Source organism: Paramisgurnus dabryanus, chromosome 21 (genome assembly GCF_030506205.2).
Source record: "Paramisgurnus dabryanus chromosome 21, PD_genome_1.1, whole genome shotgun sequence".
Classification (NCBI taxonomy): domain Eukaryota; kingdom Metazoa; phylum Chordata; class Actinopteri; order Cypriniformes; family Cobitidae; genus Paramisgurnus; species Paramisgurnus dabryanus.
The window spans coordinates 18,282,324-18,304,731 of record NC_133357.1 but is presented as its reverse complement, the minus strand read 5'-3'; the positions used below and the strand labels follow the sequence as shown (position 1 = coordinate 18,304,731).

The 22,408-nt window shown below is 35.9% G+C and overlaps 1 protein-coding gene across 2 annotated transcripts in view; it reads right to left on the bottom strand.

The window, feature by feature from the left end:
* Positions 1–4,047, bottom strand: part of tafa1a (TAFA chemokine like family member 1a) — a 52,784-nt gene extending 48,737 nt beyond the window's left edge. Inside the window, exons 1-2 of one of the 2 annotated variants that reach the window (XM_065286693.2) lie at positions 3,687–4,047; positions 2,630–2,759 (exon numbers count right to left, since the gene is read on the bottom strand). In XM_065286693.2, coding sequence (XP_065142765.1) covers positions 2,630–2,759; positions 3,687–3,695 — 139 coding nt within the window. In that variant the 5' untranslated portion in view covers positions 3,696–4,047. The remainder of the gene's footprint in view (positions 1–2,629; positions 2,760–3,686) is intronic. The other variant, XM_065286694.1, reaches the window with a different exon arrangement.
* Between the last annotated feature and the right edge of the window lie 18,361 nt (positions 4,048–22,408).

The window sequence follows — 22,408 nt, the reverse complement described above, 5'->3', positions numbered from 1 at the left end:
CCATGGGTTTGATTCCCGTGGAGCACACATGCAGATATGTTAACCTTCAATGCATTGCACATCACTTTAAAAAACATCTTCCAAATGCATAAATGTAAATGTATATAATGGATCTGCCAAGCTCTACGTGACAATAAAGCACCATAAGAGTATCATGAATGGCCATATTACCGATGCACTGTCTTCTATGACCTTTGTGCAAAGAACAAGCTTATCTTTCCATCTGCCGAAGCTCGCAAATTCATCCCTAGAAGTCGAGGCATCAAATCCCCGTTCACTTTTAGAAAAGAGCAGCCAAGATAGTTCCTATTCTATTTTTATGCTGAAAGAATGATGGCAGAATGTAGAATTCTTTTTATGCACTATTTTCATTGTGACTTCAAACATTTTCAGCTACTACAAACAGTCTGTGACTTGTACAAAAATGGACAGAAGCTCCATTATGGAGCACAACTCTTTCAGTCTATCTTTCTATTCCTATATGTAGTGACAATACAATTATACATCATTTATATATAATATAAATTACATAATTCATCATTTTGTGACTGATGATGTCGTAAAGATATATTTGCAACATGTAACTAACTTTAAAAACTCACTCATGTTTGTTAACTTGGCAAACCAAGAGGTCAAACCACATAGCCAAACCCTACAGCAGTAAACCTTGTTTGTGTCTCATCCTGAAACTGGGTTGTACCGATGCAAATAAAATGAATGAGCGTTTAGAGTTAATCACTGCTGTGTTGATCTGGGCTGTAATTTATATTCTAGTTGTTGCACCACTTAATAAAACACTGCTTAACAAATCAGTAATTACAAACTTCACCTGCAATTCATTTGGATTGTCCTCTGTGATAGATTAACCAATGGAAATCAACAGCAGCCAAAACCTTAAATACTCTTGATACTGAACCAAAAGTAGCTTGGCTGGGTAAAGAAGAAATCTAAATTTATTTCCTAACTAGATCAAGGACGTTAGGCCAAACATACAACTTTCCCTATCTAGATTTATAATATAATATAATGTAATTATATTACATAATAACACACAGCTGCTAAAAAATTTAGCAGGTACAGTTTAATCTTACACATAAATTTAAATTAAATATGTCTTTTAATAACATATATGACATTTACAAATTATTAAACCAAATAGTGTGTTTGTGACTTTTAAATGTCTTATCTTAAAACAGAAAGTAAACGGTATATAAAAAAAAAAGTTTTACTTGCAGAAGGTCTGCATTCATTAAAAATGAGTAAATAAAATATTTCAAATCAATATTCAATGTTCCTTACCTTACTTATGAGGTAAATAGCTGTGTAATAAGCATGAGAATATACAGGCAGCAGGTTGTTATCGTAAACTAAGCTCCTACAGGACCCTGGACAAATTTTTGCAATAAGAACCTGCTGCCTACATTATCCCTTATATTATATTATATTAAAATACTGTGCAAAAGTCTTAGCCACCACCCCAGAATTAGATTTGTTGTTTTTGCAATGTTATAGTGATCATATATAATTGTTTCTCAGTCTCTTTAATACAATAAATCCAGGAAATACAGAAAATGTGTGTGTAGTATTAAAAACTGTATAAAAATGTAAACTGATGTGTCAAGTTTTTAGGGTAAACTCCCCTTCCACTTGAGCAATAGCAGGAAACTGCAGAATCTCTTAAACCTAAATAAAATTAAATCTATCCTAATCCTAATTTCTAATTTTAAAGAAATTAATCTTTTTACTTCATTCTGCTCAAAAATGCTCAAGATGTGTTTAGTGCCAAGAGAGGTCACACTAAACACAGACGATGCCTAAAGAAGTCCTGAAAATTATAATTTTTTTGTACATATTTCTTGTATTTTCTGTTTGTATCTTAATAAAATAGATTGAAAAATAAATATGGATGGACATTAAAACTTCTAAAACAACAAGTCTGGTGGTGGTGGCCTAAGACTTTTGCACAATACTGTATATTATATTATATTATATTTTTAATTATATTCTTTTTAACCCAGAAATGTTTATATTTGACTCAACAATGGGTAACAAACAACATTTTGGGTTGAAACAACCCAGCATATAAAATTACAACCCAATGGGTTGAGTTCATCCATGTATGATCCAATGCTAGGTTGAAAAAAAACCCTGTATTTTTTAAAGTGTAAATACATGCTAGGATTAGTTCATATTTTCGAATTTTCATTCATGTTTTTAATTGTCACTATCACCAAAAAAAAAAAAAATCTTTACGTTTTTACAACTCTATCTGAGTTTTAAGTAATATAAAGATGCCATAAACCACTGTAAAAAGAATCTTTGCTGTCTTAAATTATTTTGTTGAATCAACTCAGATTTACAAGTAGTGTCAACTACTATTATTTATCTTGACAAGAGATGAGTTGCTACAACTTATGAAAAATAAGTCAACTTAATAAGTTATAACAATTCATCTGTAGTTATAACAAGATAAAGATAAATAATAGTAAGTTGAGTTAAAACAAACAAAAAATACTTTTTAAAGTGTAATTCTTATAAAAGAAAGTATAAAGTGTTTTTACTTCAGGCCGTATTTAACCTTGATCCACCTTGATTTGTGTGTTAGGGGTAAGTGGAACGAAAGACTCACCCAGGATCTGTATGTTAGTTCCGGGCGGGGCCAGGTGCTGCTGTATGGTCTCATAGAAAGTGCCCTCACTCATGAGCAGGACTGTCAGACTGACCCACAACAACAACAACCACGACATCCCAACACTCCTCTGAAGATACACAGACAGACAGACAGAGAGACAGTTTTAGATGTTTAATTCACTCTTTCTCTCTTCTACGGTATAGCTCACCTTAGCTCACCCATGGTAAAACATTTCTATTTATTCATCATTCATGAATTAATTTCATGCACATTCACATCCTGTATGAATGTGCTATGAAGTGCAGTCAAACCTGAATGATTACATTTTTAAAAGAAATCAGACTTTTACATGTAGTTATATTTGGACTTCCCCACAGGATTTCACCCCCAGCTTCGTTCTTTATGTAGATTGACTTGCTTTCAGCCGCTAAGTCTGTCACATTTATAGGTGAATGTCAGTAAGTTACTTTCTTCAGTCTATCTCCAGCCTTGCTGTACTGTATGTCTCCTGCTGCCTATTCAGTTTTTTAAATTAGAGTTCTCACTATGCAGTCAAGATTTTATTCAAATCGCATGTCAGACTATTAACTACAACATTTTCTGCAGAACTTATCAGTAGAGCCAGGGATTCAGATTCATGATGTGAGTTTTTTAATGCATGAAAATCCCAGATCGCAAAACCAGATCAAAGCACGCTAATAAAAAAAGGTGGTAAATGGTTCTTCACAGCAAAGCAAAAAAAAAAAAAAAAAAACACTCAGACATTCTTACAAGAAGCATTTCTCACCTTTTATAGCCTGAAGAAACTTTTTCACTATAAAGTACAACAGGGAGGTTCTGTGGATGCTAAAGGTTCTTTATAGAGCAAGCAAGAATTTTTATTTTTTGCACTGTGTGCCTGCTTATCTTTCTAAAAACAAACATTTTCCATCTGTCTATAAATACATATTAAATACAATTTCTAACCTCTTAATACCTCCAGCTGCATTCTTACACCTGTCAGTCTAAAACCTGGTGAAAATGAAACTATTAAGTGAAAGAAAGCTTCATCTACCTGTATCATTCAGAGCAACCGCTGGAGAACTTAACACTTTGTCCTCAATCCATCCATTGTGAGGTGTCCAGATATTCCTGCATCCAGGTATCGTTTTCCTGAATTCTCTCAGCTTTCCACTCACTTTGAAGCTTGAAGCTCAAGTCAGAGACACTATATAACAAACAGATAGAGAGAGCTACACAGCGAGAGAGAGCGAGCGAGAGAGAAAGAGAGAGAGAGAGCTTGACTATGATTTAAAGCACGGTAAACCCGCTCATCTAACACTAGAATCTCCTTTTCCCTCCCCTGAGCCACGGAGATAATTTTCCGCTTCACATTTAAACACAACTGAAGGGCGGGACTCTTGCTCCCTTTCCTTCTCTTTCCTCTCTCTCTCTCTCTCTCTCTCTCTCTCTCTCTCTCTCTCTCTCTCTCTCTCTCTCTCTCTCTCTCTCTCTCTCTCTCTCTCTCTCTCTCTCTCTCTCTCTCTCTCTCTCTCTCTCTCTCTCTCTCTCTCTCTCTCTTAATTTTTCTCACTCACTGGCACAAAAGATTTTCTTTCAATACAAGAGAGCCCCAGTAGCTTAAAGCTATATGTGATCTTTCATCTAAAACCTGCCTTGATCTAGCAGTCGCTGGAAACTGGGAATGATGTTGGACATTTGTATCTTAATATAGCATTCCTGCGGATGATTGCTTCCTGACATTTATCAAAACTTTTTTTCTAATTCAAAGCAGCAGAAACCACCCCGGAGCAACCAAGAAGTCAATATTTGCGCTTGTGCAATTATTGAAATACAATGATTATAGATTGTGTTTGTGATCTCTGTGGTTTTCCCGGTTTCACGCCGCTCTATCTTCAGCTTGTAATTGAGCCCCAAAGCTTGACAGACCTTTAGTCACTTAGTTGTCACCTACAAATTGCTCAGGCTGATCTATTTTACAAGACAGACACTCCTCTTTATTCTTTCATCTAAACAAGACCATAGACAATAGGCATCTTGTTTGATGCAATAAAAAACATTTAGTGAGATGTTCGTTTTTTATATACTGACCTCACGCGTGACATGTCACTGTTATCAATTTGCTTACATTCTTTAAATCTTACATCATGTTTATTTAACAACATTACATTTCTTTGCGTAAAGTTAAAACATGTTTTAATTAGGTCTTGCTAGTGTTGTAGTCAAGACCACCTAAACCGAGACCAAGTCATGACCAAGACCAAGACAGGTTGAGACCGAGATAAGACCAAGACTTTAAAGGGTCGAGACCAAATCAAGACCAAGACAGGTCGAGACCAAGTCAAGACCAAGACCAGTGCAAGTCACTGCATTAAAACACTTATGATAAATAGTGCATATGATTAGGCACTTCTTGTCTGTTTGTTTGTGTGTGTGTGTGCGTGTGTGTGTGCGTGTGTGTGTGTGTGTATGCCATTAGAGAAATTGATAAAATATTCACAGGCATTGCAGATATGTGGGAATTTATTTTTGTCTAAAAGCAAATAACAGTGAACAAACACTAAAGAGCTGTTTTTAGTAATATAATAAGAAAAATTGTCATTGGGAGAAACTTAAACAATGCTTAAACAATGCCAACATCATATGCCAATCCTGTATAAACTGCATAAAATTAATGATAAAAAATAAATTTGTGATGTGCCATCAGTTGTGGTCTTGACCGGTCTTGAAATAAAATTCGAGTCCTCTTTGTCCGAGACCGAGACGAGACGGAGTAAAAATGCGGTCGATTCCAAAACGAGACCAAGACCTTTAAAAAGTGGTCTTGAGACCTCTCAAGAACTACAACACTTGCATTCAATTTTTTCATTCATTCATCCAAATTTGTAACCTTTTTTACCCACAGATCATTTTGTATTCTTGTAGGAATATTCAACCTTAAGCCCCAAAAGCCCTTATAGTGGAAACTTATTTACCAAATCTTCTCCCACTTTCTACACAGTGAGAACAAAATGTCTCTGTATGTCACTGGGGCAGTAGCCTTTCAAAAAGTCTACCTTCGAGGTACATATTGGTACCAAGAGTTCATAGGTAGCACCAGATACCTGTACCATATTACACTGTAAAAACTGAAAAGTTGGATCAACTCAAAAAATTACCTTTACTGAAACTCAAGTGAAATTATAAGTTGATCCAACTTTTCACTTTTTACAGTGTTGGACCTTTTAAAGAGCAACTATCCTCCAGTTTTACATTTCCTTTGGTGTGTGTGTGTATTAGTACATGTTAACGATATGCAAAAGATACAAACCCCAAAGTAAACAATGACGCCAAATATAATTTCCAACATAAATCCATAAATTCCTCCCGCTTGGGCTCACAGCCTATAAGTTAACTCCTGTTAGCATTACATTGTGAGCGAATCTTTCAAACATGGTAAGGAGCGTCACATTTCCAACTGATGTCAGAGGTATTCAGACCAATCACAAAGTACAGATTAGCTGGCCAATCATAGACACGGAGCTTTTCAAATCGATGAGCTTTACGGTATGTGGAAAATAATGTCTTTTTAACCATAGACCACGCAAACATATTGTATTACACACAAAATGCACTTTAAAGGGTACGACCCCATTGACAGCTTGGGACCATTTTTGAATGTATAGGTATAGGAAATACACCCAACCACTGGTTTAATAGAAAATACCTACAAAATGTCCATATTTGACCAATGAGTTGAATAAAACAGCACAGGTTCATTTAAACCAAACGGTTTGGTTTGTCTATATTTTACAACCATGAGTTGATACAACCCATCAATTTTTAGAATTGTAGGATTTGATACTCCAGTTTTCTGTTGTAAAATGTCTGAATTTTACATTTCAAATCATTTCACTGAATCTTGATGAAATACAGATGCTGTAAACTTACACTTGCATAGATAGCTCCCACTCAACCTGCCTACTGACTCTCTTCCCGAGCAGCATACTTCCACCTGCTGACACTGCTCCCACTTAACTAACGTGACGCATCTAAAAAAACAGTGATTTCTTCAATAGATAGTGTTTAGGTTCTTTTTATAGTGAACCCATACTATGGCTCTATTGTTACACCGGGAAAGATTTGATCAACCAGCAGTCCTTTAACGTCTCTAACCTGAGCACATCAGTCACTTTTCACCAGCTGAGTCTTAAGGGTTTTGTTTGCTTTCTTTTTAGTGTTTGAATTTTAATAATGTTTTTTAGACTTGATAATACATGCATGCATGAGTTTTGAAAAACATGCTCTTAGCCCTGTGTTGATTTTTTTAGCAAGACATAATTGTAATGTGGGTTTAAGAGCTCCTCTCAAATAATGTTTGGCATTTACCAAGCAACATTCAGGTCTACTATGTAATCTGTATAAATGTTTCTTTTGTTGTGTCCAATTCAAGTCTCAACACCATTTCCATCAGAAATTCAATTATTAAAAACAGCTCTAACTCAATGACTATGTGTACCAATGCTTTTATACAGAATTAGCATTAAAGCTGTGTGCCAAATTGATATATTTTCTTTTTATGTCCAAAAAACCTCATATTCTTTTCATAGATATATATCCATTTTACCCTCCAGTAGTTTTCAAAGCGTTCTGTCTGTGGGATAAAGCAAAGCTCATGGGCATAAAGAGATTTGTGCGCTTCTCTTTGACATCTATACTGTTTAGATGAGGACATTTATTTCTTACCGGTATTGAAACAATTGTGATTTTGATGTCCTTTAATGAGAAGATGCATATAACCTTATTTAAAAATCATGTTGTTACCCATGATTCAAAACTAAAGAAGTAAAGAAGATGCTGCTAATTTGCTATGTCGCTTTTCACAGTGTCATAGTTATTACATTCTAACAGTGAATATTTCATACATAATCATGCTTCTCAAAAAAGCAAATTATTTTTAAACAATTTTTATCCTATTTTTGATTAAGAATCATTGAGATTACACACAGCTTGACTTTCATGTCACACCAAAGGTGTGTTTGGCTCGAAGTTGTGATCAACACATTGATTATGAGGTGATATCAGCGTTTATGAGATGATGCACCTTTCCATGAAGAAAAGAAATAGATTTTCATTATTTCATTTGATTGAGTTAAGAATGAAGCTAAAAAAGTGAAATTACATTTATAAAAACGTCTAAGGGGTGGTTTCCCAAAAATAATGATGAAGTGTCATAAGACAAATAGTCACGAGACACACCAAAAACAATGAGACCTGGAACAACCAAGAGGCTGTAGTGTTTGGTTTAAGCGCTATGTATTTGTTTTCATTCACATTGACTAAACAAGCTTAAAATATGAATCATTTTCTCGCTTTTATAGTAGGGACATAAAATTACTGCATTTTTCTGGAAAGACATGAGGGTGAATAAATTATGAGAGAATTTTCATATTTGGATAAACTACTCCCACATTACGAAAAAAAATATTTTTTAATTGTCATTGCATTGACAGCTTTTCTTCTTATAGTAGAAAAAGGTGTAATGCTTCAAATAATATTTAAATAATATTATATTATATGAATGCTTAGTGTGAAGAATGCCCTAAAATTTAGGTTAGTACATGTAAGGGATAATGTATAGGCAGCAGGTTGTTATGGCAGAAATAAGCGCTGATAGTGTGATCAGGACATGATGCAAAGGGTCTTGTAAGGGGCTTATTTCACAATAATAACCAGCATTATTCCACTTATTACAGCTATAAGGTAAGGAACATTAAGTATTGATTTATTTCATTTTTAACAAAAGCAGACCTTCTACAAGAAAAACCAGTTCATTTTCATTCAAATGTCACAAACACACTATTTTGTTGAATCATTTGTAAATATAATGTCATATTTCTATTTAGATAGATATATTTATTTATATAAAAATATTGTGTTATATTAAACTGTACCTGTCAAAATGATTTGTAGCATCCAGGTTACTGTGTGTTACTAGTTTTGAGCGGTTATTATCTGGGAATAACACACCTGCAAATGTTGTGACTGGCCAATAAGAATCAAGCATTGCAACAAAACGTGTAATAAATATAATTGATAGAGTTTTTTCTACTTTTATGCTGTTCCTCTCTTTTTATTCTTTTTAATTCTGACATTTTGCAAATCTTTGTTTGTAGTCAGAATAGCATGTTATTCAAAAATTCACTTTTGTGTTCCATAAAAAAAACTTCATGTGAATTTAGAATGACCTGAAGTTGCAAAAGTCATTTCCCGACACCCATTTTGTGAAAAGTTTTTTGTGATTTTCACACACGTTTCACAAATGCCTTCCAGATAAACATAAAAATATATCAAATGAAAGAACAGACCCTCTGCTTTCAAACAAACAATCAAAACGGGAAAAAAACATTTCATTCTATCTATATTTTTTTCTCGGTTTATAATCTCTTAAATATGGGTATTTTTCTTTACAAATATTTTTTTGCAAAAAGCTGAAATAATTGCATTTTTGTGAAGGAATTTTGTTAATGATCAGATTCAGAACGATTATCAAACATACGCAGAGTTTGAAATTCTTCAGAAACACTTTTTTATGCAAATGTTTTCTCTTAATTGATAACTCGTCAATGGCAGGGAATGAGTTAAATAATGACACCAACATTTTTGATGAGGTTAACTTCTTGAACATATTTTTCTTGATTTCACCGTTACTCTCAATTTATTAGAAATATGCTCAAAGAGGCAAAACCAGGATTAACCGAGGGAACAAAAAATAAAGATGCCTTTTATGTGATAACACTGAATAGAGACATTTCAGCAAAACCAGCAGACCACACGAGACAAATCCCAAAGCTAGAATTTTTGTTTAGATAAGCAGAATCTTCCTTTAGAGTATCAAAAGGGATGAAAAATATGTATACTCTCTGGTACAAATTCCAGACTGTTTTTCTTATGTATTAAACTGACAGAATTTTCATATGCAAAGTTTGATAAACTGATAGATCTTTCCCAACAAACATTTTTGTGTTTAAAAGATGTCTAATAGCCGCCCAAACATAGCCCAGACGACTAGGATAAAACAAGGCAAAATTTTTGGGCCGTTAGTGAACATTTTATAAACGTCCAATCATAGCCCAAAAATAAATGAAACCAAACACCATGTAATCACAGTTGATTTTGCTTACATGTTGGAATATAAGACATCTCACAAGTTAATTTGGCATAAAACGACTACGTTCAAGTTTATTTTGCCTAGAAGTGGGTTACTCATAGCCGGACTATCTTGGGTCTATCCTAAACAGTGACTTCAATAGGGAACACATACATACTGTACTGATAAAATGCATAGTAAGACTGTGTAAATATAAATGGGTGCATGGAAACTTTTTTTATTTACACTTTTTAAAGTAAATGCATACACTCTAAAAACAAACGGTGCAAAATTGCAATAAAAGTGGGTTACTGGCTTGTAATCATATAGGAATCATTTTAAGTGCCATATAGCACCTATGTAGGAACCATATTGTGCTACATAGAACCATATGTGGTGTTATAGTGGTGCTATATATCACACCAGGATGGTTCTTCATGTGCTATATATATATATACATATAGAAATAAATGGTTCCTCTATGATTATGAGCTTTTATTGCTAATGAGTGTGTGTCAATGCTTACATTTTTTGAAAGAATTGAATGTCAAAAGAAATGCCATGAAATGTAATTAGTTAAAAATTGTTGTCTCGTGAGTACAAATCTCTTTTCTCTACTTTTTTCTGATGTCGGACAGTTTTACAGCATTTCTGTCAGATTCGCTGTCCTATAGCTAACACCGTCCATCTCTCTCTAGCATCCTCTCTATATACCTGCCCTGAAGAGATGACTAATGACAGATAAAACAGCCTTAATGTCTTTACTATGCACACACTCAATTAGAGTACGTATATATATTTAATGGCATACCAGGGATTTGCATTATGTGTGCATTTGTATTTCATCTATGTCAACGACATGAATCCATATGAGCCCCCCTCCAGCCGGTCTCACATTTTTATATTCATTAGGAAAGCCTGCGGATGACAGGTGAATTTAAATCGGCACTTTCAGCGTACGACTCTCTGATATGATCCTAAGCAGAGAGTCACCAAAGCCAGTCGGCTATGATGAAAAATCTGATTAAACATTTTCACCGTTGCACGCCCCGTCTGACTGAGTGTGTTTAGGTCAAGAGGACACGGTTAAATAATTTAACACTTTTTAATATCTTGTCTGAGAAATACGTGGCCCGTGTTCCGTATATTAAGTCTGCCTCGCGCTTCTCACGTCAACTCGCCTCCGTGCTCGGTGACAATTGAAAAATTGTCATTTATCCCGTCGCCCCGGTTTATTCTATTTGCGCGTGTACGTTTTTGTGCAGTGTTCATGAACTCGGGACCTCTGACGAGAGGTATTATAAAAGACATAAAGAAACCCTGAGAGAATAGCTCACAGTATAATTGTGTAACTCCTTGAGAAAAGGCTTGCGATGTGGAATGTGAAGGAAACGTCTGCAGTAAGTGAGTTAACCGGAGACGTGTGGGCACAGAGCGGCTGAAGGTTAGCCGAAAGCATGATGTCCTTTTTTATGAGCTCCAGGCATCTGGCACCTGCTCTGATATCTCAATGGAGAGATAGAAACCCTGTGGGTCTGAGGAAGAAATATACGCACACACTCGCTCCCACAGACACACACTCATCTAACCACACGGCACATCTCGCTGACAAGCAGCGTCTGAGAGAGGACGAGTGGGACTTGATGTAGAGAGAGAGAGAGACGAAGGAAGAAGGTGGAGGAACTGTAAAGACTCTTGGTGATAAGCCAAGGGCGAATATATGATGGATGGGATGAGGTTTTTTTGGAGTGATTGTCAATGGCCATTTTAACAGATACTGACAACACATTGTATCTTATGATGCGTTGTGGACAGTGACAGCATCCCTTAGCATATAAGTGTACAGCTTTGGTATAGATCTGTAACAGCAATTAGATCTAATTCATAATGGCTCACAGAAGGGAACATAACACATGTTGTACAATAATAAAGACTTGCACTTTACCCTTTGCTGGTATTCCTGCAGGTAATAAATGTTAAAGTGGCTGCAACGATGAACACCATCTGGTGGGAAAGCCAAGGTCGTGGGTTTGAATCCCAATACGGATAAAATATAAAGATTACGTATTTTGTATTAAAGCATTAGTAAGTGTAAACAAAAGCTGCACACCTACTGTCGTGTTATGAAAAGAATTTTCCAGCTCATATCACGTCACGCCACATTGCTTCATCCTTGGAGTTATTGCTGTCCCTTTTGACTAGTCCAGATTATGTGCTGCTTTTCGGCATACGCCCTTCTTCCGATGAATTCAAATGCGCAGGGCAGAAATTTGGGAATTAATGGACCGTGGTACTTGACTGAAAGTGTAGCCATATGGAATCAAATATGACTGTAGAGACGGACGCTCTGGAATGCTGATGAAGATCTCCAGACAGAGCATCTGCTACAGCTTCTCGCCCTGGCTGTCCTCTAATAATCCTTAAATCATTTTTTCCATGGATTTTTAGCTTTCGTGGATGCCATGTTTGTTTGATCATTCCTTAACACCGGCATCTATACTGGTTAATCTACACACAAATCATCTGTACTCTCCTAACCTGCAAGTCTTTGAACTGTGGGAGGTAATCGGAGTACCTGTCGTAAACTCATGCTGACAGAAAACAGGCAAACTTCACACCGAAAGACATCCTGCCCAGCTGAGGTTCAATCCGTGGACCTTCTTGCTGTGAGGCAACAGTGCTACCCACTGAGTCCTCTTTACAGGTAATATGTTTATTGCTGTGCAGATGAACACTACCACAGTTTGTGCCAGGAGTAAAATCTTACCAGAAGATGCTCTGCTGGCCCCGTTGCTGCTTTTCACATATTGAGGGCAGCTTTGAGAATGATGTGATGTGGGCTTGTTTGTTCCACCATACGCCGTCCTTTGAAGTTGAGTCACAGGTTTTAGTAGTTTTTCTCCTGGACTTCTATCCAAATGGATTTTGAGAGGCCTGTGAAAGAGAAAGTTGCAACGTGATTTGAAGCATAAAGGGTCTAGATGACATTTTTAGATCATATAGAGTGGACAGGGACAGATGGGCATTTATACTGTATGCTGTTAGCAGATGTTGTCATGGACGTGATGTTTTTCTGAAGAAGGATGCACTGTACAGCATATCTGTTTGTGTCAAATTGTGAATTTACAAAAGGTGCTTACTGTAATGTACTACAAAAATAATCTGTAGGAGTTATACTGTACACGCTGTTTGTTAAAATATATTTAGGGCATATAAATATGTGGGGGGGGGTTGAATATGTGATTTAATTTAATATGTGGGAAAAATCCTGATCATTTACTGACCCCCATGTCATCCAAGATGTTTATGTCTTTCTTTGTTGACGAAGTTTTTTTTTTTAGGAAAACTTGTCGATACCGATATCAGTCCAATACCATCTATATCGCCCTTTTGATCAATTAAGCTGCAAATAACACATTTGTTAGTCCTAAAAAATGCATCATGCTTAACTACAGAACTCAAACGTTTTACTGTGCAACAAATGACTGTGCAAATTAAAAACTCAATGAATATTGTGCAATAATGCTGCTTTATTTTTATTTAAATGTTTTAAACAGACTAGTAGCAACATTTTTAATTAGTCAGCACAAAAATTCCAAATAAAATTTAAGGTGCAATTATGCAACTTTTTGTAAATTCATGTTGCTCAGAAAGTCGCGCTTTATGCCAAGCTGCCAAGACAGTTAAAGGGATAGTTCGGCCAAAAATGATATTAAAACCATGATTTACTCACCCCCAAGCTGTCCGAGTTGCATATGTCCATCGTTTTTCAGACAAACACATTTTCGGATATTTTAGAAAATGTTTTAGATCTTTCAGTTGATTAAATGTAATGTTACGGGGTCCACGACCTTCAAGTCCAAAAAAAGTGCGTCCATCCTTCACAAAATAAATCCAAAGGCTCCAGGATGATAAACAAAGGTCTTCTGAGGGTAATCCGCACGGTGTTGTTGTAGAAATATCCATATTAAAAACTTTATAAACTAAAATAACTACCTTCCGGTAGCGCTGCCATCTTATTTGCGTCCGCATTCAGGATGAGAGCTTACGCAGCCTACGAAGGCTACTCTGCTGCTGCTCTGTGCCCCCGCCCTCCGAATTTGTCATACGTCACTAAGAAAAGTGCGTACACTACGCTAATACTCACTCCTGAATACAGAGGAGTCTAAGATGGCGGCGCTACCGGAAGGTAGTTATTTTCGTTAATAAAGTTTTAAATATGGATATTTCTACAATAACACCGCGCGGATTACCCTCAGAAGACCTTTGTTTATCATCCTGGAGCCGTTTGGATTTATTTTGTGAAGGATGGACGCACTTTTTTTGGACTTAAAGGTCGTGGACCTCGTAACTTTACATTTAATCAACTGAAAGATCTAAAACATTTTCAAAAATATCCGAAAATGTGTTTGTCTGAAAAACGATGGACATATGCAACTCGGACAGCTTGGGGGTGAGTAAATCATGGGTTTAATATCATTTTTGGCCGAACTATCCCTTTAAGGGGCTCGCACACTGGACGCGCAGCTCAGCACTGCGTCGAGTCGCGTCTAGGACAACTCGGAGGTATCGTACAGCAGAAGTGCACATTAAATAGCGCAAGCTTAGTCAGATAGCGTCTACTTCAAAATGCTAAATATACGTTAGCAGCCAATGTTAGTCGTTAATGATTTGGGACAAATAAGATATTATTTAATGTTAAACTATGTGAGTGGCGCTCTGTGGCGCGACAGGGATTTGAGCAACTTCCTGAGTCGTAGCTGGGCACCTCGAACAGGCCCAACCAGTCGGCACCGGTGCGCGTATACTCATAGAAAACAATGTGTTTGATTTTTTTAGAACGGCGCGGCGCTGAGCTGAGAGTCCGGTGTGCGACACCCTTTAAGGTTCCGGCTGACGTCAGAGGTATTCAGGCCAATGACAATGTACAGATTAGCTGGCCAAATAGGGACACAGAGCTTTCAAATCTGTATGTTTCAGGAAGAAAGTGAAATCTGGTGTGTGGAAAATAATGTTTTTAACCATAAACCACGCAAACACATTGATTTATACCAAATACATAAAATAACATTGTTTTTAGCAATGAAATAGGTGCACTTTATATAAATGAACTCCACTCGACTTGTATCATATATATTTTAAGTGTCAAATAATGGATTATATTTAGTTTGTTGCTTTTGTATGCCTTCACAACACATAAAATATAGAAGTTATTTGTTTAACAATAGGTCTTTCTGAAGCTTGAAGAGGTGGTCACCATACATTGTAAAACCTAAAAGTTGCATCACCTGGTAACACCTAAAATATTTAAACATTTTCAATTTAAATTTTTCACTTGAAGTGAAAAAAAATTATCTCATTTTTAGGCGTTACCAATTGAAGTCATTTTTCCATCTTCTACTTTATATAGTATAGTAACAAAACAAAAAAAAAAACACTTTTTCAAACATCTGCATTTGAGTTCTGAAAAGCAAAGAAAGACAGAGGGGGATAAAACAACATGAGGGTGAGTAAATAATGACAAAAGATTTTGTTTTTAGGTGAACTATCCCTGATATTGAGATTTGAGACATGAAAAGATAGGGAGAAATGTTGGCTCAGGATGGTTAAAATCAACAAATGTTACAAACCAGATTCAATTCGGCACAAAAACACGTAACTTTTTAGATATCCAAATTACATTCTTTCCATAGTTACAGTACTGAACAGTTTCAGACTGTAGGGGTGAAATAGTCATGCAGCGCTGCAAACAGTCCCTCATTTTGACTATATCTGCTGTAGATTAATTGGATTGCTGTAAAGTCTATGGTGAGGGTTTTGTTAAGACCTTAAGTTTTCAATGTTATATAAACTCCAAGTTATCTGATTAATTCAAACCCGTCCCTTTTCTATACGGCAACAACACGGCGACATTCTGGCGGAAAATGTCAAGGTCACAGCGCTAAAGCTTTAGTCTGTTTCATTGACAAGACTTTCTGAAACGACTCTGCAGTTCTTGCTTGGTGTCTGGGGTTTTGATTCTTGATACAAAGCACCTACCCAGACCAGACAGCACACTTATATTAGTGAAATTTTCTATAAACCCTTACATGTATTGAAACGGTCAGTATGTGTCTTCATTATCAAGGTTCATTTTGCTCCTGAAACATTTCTATCACAACTACATTAGAGTGAGTTTGATCTTTGAGCAAAGCTAAACTGTCTCTTTTTCAATCTGAATGTGTGTTTGTGTGATTGTGTTTTCAGGAATGAGGTCCGAAGGACATTTTATATGTCAGCAGGGAAAGGAACAGAAGCACAGTGATGGACAGGTCTCGCATTGGGCCTGTCAGTACAATATGCCTGCAGGCTCACACTGACATAAAATGGCTCCCCTCTCCTTTAACACACATCAGTTTGCCAAATTCCATTTTAGGAAAAAAACACAATTTAGCACAAACTAGATTAAACAGATTAAACTAGAGAAGACGACTGTTTAAGTCCATCACACTGCATATCACAAAGTCTGGGATGCTAAAAGCTGCCCAACAAAATGTACGTTGTATTTAAGGTTTCATATAAACATGCTGAACCTTTTTGAAGTATATTTTTCAGTTCATGCTTGTGGGTCTGTGGGTCAATTCCCATAGACCCACATGTTATGCCCAATTTTCTAGTAAAAAATATGTTTACAACCTGGTAAAAAGAGTGTTTATGGTCTAGCTATTTTGCCCTTCAGGTTTTACACAACATTTTTTGAGTTAATATATATTTTTAGGTTAAATTAACTCAAAATTGTAAGGCAACCAGGTAACTTACTTTATTAATTTGAACCAAAAAAACTTTTTTACAATGCACAAATGTACTTTAATTTGTGCATGCGTACGTCTGCTTCGTAACTTAAAAAAATTCTGCGTCAAAACAGACAAAAAAACCAAATGCCTCTAGTAAAAAATTCCATCGAAAAACGCAGCGATAATTAGACTTAAAAAAATCTTTGCTGCCTTTAATATTTTTGTTAAATCAATCCAAAGATTTACAAGTCATGTCAACTTACTATTATTTATCTTGACAAGAGATGAGTTGCTACCAGTGTTGGGAAAGTTCACTTTCTACATGAACTAGTTCAGTTCACAAATTTTAAAATTAACTAGTTCAGTTCATAGTTCATATTTCAAAAATTTGAACTAGTTCACAGTTCCAAAAATGAACTAATTTATAATTCTTTTTCCCATTATTATTTTAAAAAAATTGTTGCCATTATAGCCTATATAGAACCACAAACAGCAATTATTTTATCAGTTTTAACACTGAAGCTAAATGCGTCAGATTTCATCTTCATATCCAAATTTAAATCCTTAAACAACCAGGGTTTACATTAGCATTGACTGTCTTTTAATCTTTGTATTTGCTTGCACATACCTTGAAATGGTAGCCTCAAGGGGGTCGCACATCGGGCGAGAAGCGTTGCGTCGCGTGTAGTACAACTCGCAGGTATTGCACACCGCACATGCACGTTAAATAGCGTGAGCTAAGTCAAAGTATATTTCTAGATTCAGAATATGCGTTAGCAGCCTATGTTAATCGTTAACGATTTAGGACAAATATGATGTTATTTAATGTGAGTGGCGCGGCAGGGATTTGGATTTCAGCAGCGTCCAGTCAGTGTTGTTTTGATGACGCATGCAGCCTGGTGGCGGTGTTGCCAGATTGGGTGTTTTTCCGCTACACATTAAGGCCTGTTTACAAGTGTGTTTTAGCCGGGTTTTCGCCTGGAAGACTCTATAGAAATCTGGCGCCCTATTGAATGACGTTAAACTGAGAGAGCCTGCGTTCACCAGCACCAGAATGAACGAGTTCATAAGAAGTTCATCAGGCAGTAATACAGTACGTTCAGTTCACGTTCGTCCAAAATATGAACGAGTTCATGAACTTTCATTCAATGAACTCGTTCAGTCACAACACTGGTTGCTACAACTTATAAAATGAAGTTTACTTTTTTAACTATATTTTATAAGTTATAACAACTCATCTCTAGTCAAGATAAATAACAGTAAGTTGAAATGACTTGTGATTCTGAGTTTATTCAACAAAAAATATTAAGGCAACAAATAATTTTTTACAGTGTGCCAGCAGCAATGTATTTTAGGTTATGCATGAAAAAGGTATCCGTGAAATCTTCAATATTAACTGAGTAAGGTCATGTCAGAGATTGAAATCAATGAGTGAAATCAAAATTTGATTCTCCTAATCTTAGAAATTGTTTATGAGACTTTAACCTGGATTTCACAGACAGGGTCACATTTCTTTGTATTCTTATTTCTTGAAAGCCCTTTCCTATTCAGGTCTGTAGATTATGATCTCATGTGATGTTGCTGTTATACAATCGTTCTATAAATAAGAAGTTAATATCAAGTAACTTGAGTCACATTACAGGGAGAAATTTTGTTAAAGCCAAAGCAGGATCAATCATTGTGTCCAATCTGTCCAATCATATATCAGCAGAGCTAAGTATGAATAATGCGCAATGCTGAAAAACAATTTTTCGAACCTTCTTTGGAATAAAAGCTTATCACTCACTAAGTGAAAACTGTTCATCTTCCTAAAATTGTTTTGCTTATGCTCACCCGCGAAGTGCGTGAAATTCTTCAGACTCATAAGGTTTCGGATTTGATCCAAAAAGTACTTGCAGTCCGATGTGTCTAGTGTGCATTTTTTCCACCTGTTTTCAGCTTACATTGCTTCCTCCCTTATGTGGGTTACACGAAATTGGTGGATATGAGCCCTGAAATTGCATTCTCTCGCTGTGATGAAAGGAGATTGCTTGCCTAGCATGCCAGTTGGAGAAAACCAGCGTGCACGACAGACGCAGTTGCCAGGGGAACATTTTTCATCCTCAACTAGGGGTGCGTAAGTCAGGTTTATTACTTTTGGGAAACAGGGTCTTGCCTTTATCTTCCTGAAAAGACTCATAATTATTGCCTTGTAAATTTACAGCACAGTTCTGTAGAAGGCAGATCGCCGGGCGCCCGCCGGTCCCCTGCCCCTGTAATGCCCCATTGATAGATACGTACCATCATCATTCTGTTGATACGGCTGCAATTTTTCAGAGAAACTGTACAGCAGAGGTCTTTTGAGAGACGTTTCTCTCTTTTGTTCTTGGTGTGTGCGTATGTGTGTGTGTTTGAGTAATGAGTATGAGCAATTCAGCCTTCATGTTCAAAGTGAAATCTGTGTTACAGAAGTTCTCTGAAAGGTCTATTGAACCCCTAGGCGGGATCTTATTCATTTAGTGTGTTCAGAAAACTACTTGCAACTCCTTGCAATTGCCTCTTTTAAAAAATTATTTCTTTTTTAACAATTGTTTCTAATGTTTTCCTATCTACTTGGAGTCTCCTTACAACTGATATTAAGAACTTTTTGCACTTTACGTCTTATATCACAGTGCTGTTAATGCTTCAATCTGATTGGTTGATTGGTTAAGGAAAGCACACATGAAGGGACATCTCACACATTTGGTGTATACATTGCAATAAAAATAAACATATCTTTTAAATATATTTGTGACCCTGTCTGTGAAAGCTAAAGTCATTTTTGTGCGATTTACTCTTTTCTGCAAAATGTAAAGAACATTCTGTGAAAATATAACTTTGATATCTGTTATACTGACTAAGTAAGGTCATATAAAATATTGAAATAAGTGTATATTAAATCAGTACGTTAAAGCTTTATGAGTGGCACAGGTAAAATGCAGTTCATTTACAACAAAGAATTTTGGCAACAGCCAATGACCTTTCTGAAACGTCCTCTTGTTTATAACATCAGAATTACATTAAAACTGACTAGAAAGATGGGAGCCCTTTATCTTTAATTAGCCTTTTAGTTGAGCAGATCATTTCATTGGCCAGATTGTTCAGGACTCGATTAGGATCTTGGCCAAGACATTAGCGTAAAAATGGATCTGCATCACCTACCGACCTGGGTTCATTATCTGATAACTACATCCGAGTTACTTTTTCAATGATGTTTTACAAAGCAAGGACATGTTTTTCATCATTCAGACGTCATTAGATTTGCTCCAGTCTGCAGTGAACTCGTCTTTAAAAGTGCAAGACGAAAAGCGTTTATTTCATATTTCAGTGCTCTGTGGGGGTGATGGCTCCCTGGTTGCTCTTGTCTGAACATTGTCCTCATTCACTGTTTTTTATTCAGAACATCTTGTAACGTGACCTAATGTTCTATTTGTACTCCTAAAGAAACAGTTTGCCAAAAAATTAACATTTTGTAATTATTTATCTCTTTAAAAACAGGAACACACAGCCTTGTTACTTAAAAGCCAATACACTCGCATAAAGAAAACATACAACTATACATCCTTCAGTGACGTCAAACAGACATGCGTTCAATGTTTGTGGAATGTAAGTGTTAATTATTGATTGTAAATTTATGCTGCACTGATATAAAGTTTGATTTTTGTTCGAAAGTTTTTTTTTACCATATACCTGCAATCTGATTTAAAATGATAAATCAGGTGATTTCAGGTTGTGAATGATTTCCAACATGAGGAGAAGCAATTTGACAAATTAATTCACAAGCAAACTCACTGAGATAGGAGCGCTTATCTGTTTCCTCTCTTCAGAATGATTCATTCACTGAAGAACGCTTGAAATGTGTAACAATCACCTTGTTTCCACTTATCAAGATGTACGGTTTTAGTCACGTGCTACTTTTCAAACCTTTTCAACCATAATAACACATAATAAGAGAATTTTTACATTTTAATATCCATCTATCCAAAGAGGAGAAAAGGTGTTGACTCTTAGATATGTATACAATTCGTAACAAAATTTTGGGGGGAAAACTAAACTCTAAGGGGCGGTTTCCGGGACAGTGATTAGACTAGTCCTAGTCTTAAACACTTTTAAGAGCTGTCCAAACTGAAAACAACTTGCACTTATCTTAAAATACATCAGTACCTTTAGTTTTACCTCAAAATGCACACAGGCAATGTTTTTAGTAAGGCATGTTTGTTAAAACTAGTTATATTTCCTAATTAAACTAAGGCCTAGTCCTGGATTAAGCTAATCCTGGTCCGGGAAACTACCCCTAAGAAATACTGGGTTGTTTTCATCCCACAGCATTGGGTCAAAAAGGGATGAACCCAACCCATTAAGTTGGGATTTAACATGTGCTAGGTTGTTTTAACCACATGATGGGTCAAGTATAAACATTTTCTGGGAAAATTTAATTCAAAAGGTTTGTCTTTTTGCTGGGTTGAAAATAACCCATTTATATTTTGTATATGTAATGTTTTATTAATTGTTTCATGTTTACTAGAATGTAAATATTTTGCAGAAAAAAGTCTATAAATGTCAAAAAAGTCTATAATCAACTGTTCAACTTTTGTTCAATGTATAAAAAGTGCACTAAAATACACTTTCAGGGACACTTCAAATTTACTATAGTACATTAAATGTAAAAAATGTAAGTACTATTTTCATGCAAAAAAATATCTTTAGTACTTTTTAAGATAAATTTAAAAACAGTACCTGCAGTAATGGCATGAATGTTGTATACACTGAAAAAATAAGTTGGTTAAACTTAAAAAAGTAAGTTACCTGGTTGCACAATTTTAAGAGTCAGGCCGGGTAGCAAAACACACTTGTAGCCAATCAGCAGTAAGGGGCGTGTCTACTAACCGACATTGTTGCCTGGGATGTGTATGTGTGGGGTGGTCTTTAAAAAGAGGGTCCAGATTCTATTGGGGTAGGGGCGTGTTCGTTTAGCTGATTTCAAATGTCAGCATTGGCTTTCAGAGATCATGCACCTTACCTTTAAAATGTCACGTTAATTCATCTTATTGATCGTTGATAATTAATATTTTTAAGTTGAATTACCTTAAAATTTAAGGCAACCAGTTAACTTAATTTTCTAAGTTTAACCAACTTTTTTGTAGGGTTGCAGTTTTTCTAGCTTTCAAATATGTGCTAAAAGTAAACTTACTATGAATAAGATTTACTAAAGTATACATTGTACTGTAGTATATCAAATGTGACAACTGGCCCCGGTCTCCCTCAAATACTTACACATATTACAGTACATACAGCACTACAACAAGTTGTGCAATGTCAATGTAACTTTTACTAGCACTTTTTCATTTCATATTCAAATCAAGGGAAACATTTGAGAGAAAGCAGGCATATAAATTTTCCTGTCAAAACACAAGATCTCAATCCCCTTTTGTTTTAGAGAACCATAATATTGTTTTGTTTTATTGCCAAACCCAAAAAGTAGTACCCTGTGTAACATAGTGTAATTCTTACAAAAGTATAGCTTTAACATGGATTACAAATTGCGCCTTGTGCCTGTCCTGTTAGAGCTATACGTGTGCTTGATGGCTGTTTTGTGGCTCACTGGTGCATCCAGCATCAGATTTGTCTGACTTGAACTCTTTTGCATAATTGAGCCTCTGTTTGAATAGATTTCAATATATTAAAATTGATTGGACACACAAGTGTTATAAACTAGAGCAAAAGGCTTTTATATTCAGCCGCAGGTTTCGTGTTGCTCTCTGAGGTGATTATCAATGCCATTCAATATTATTACGACTCTCATTACATCTGAGATGTGTGGAGGTGATGTGTGAACGCTCGTGAAATGAGATGTTT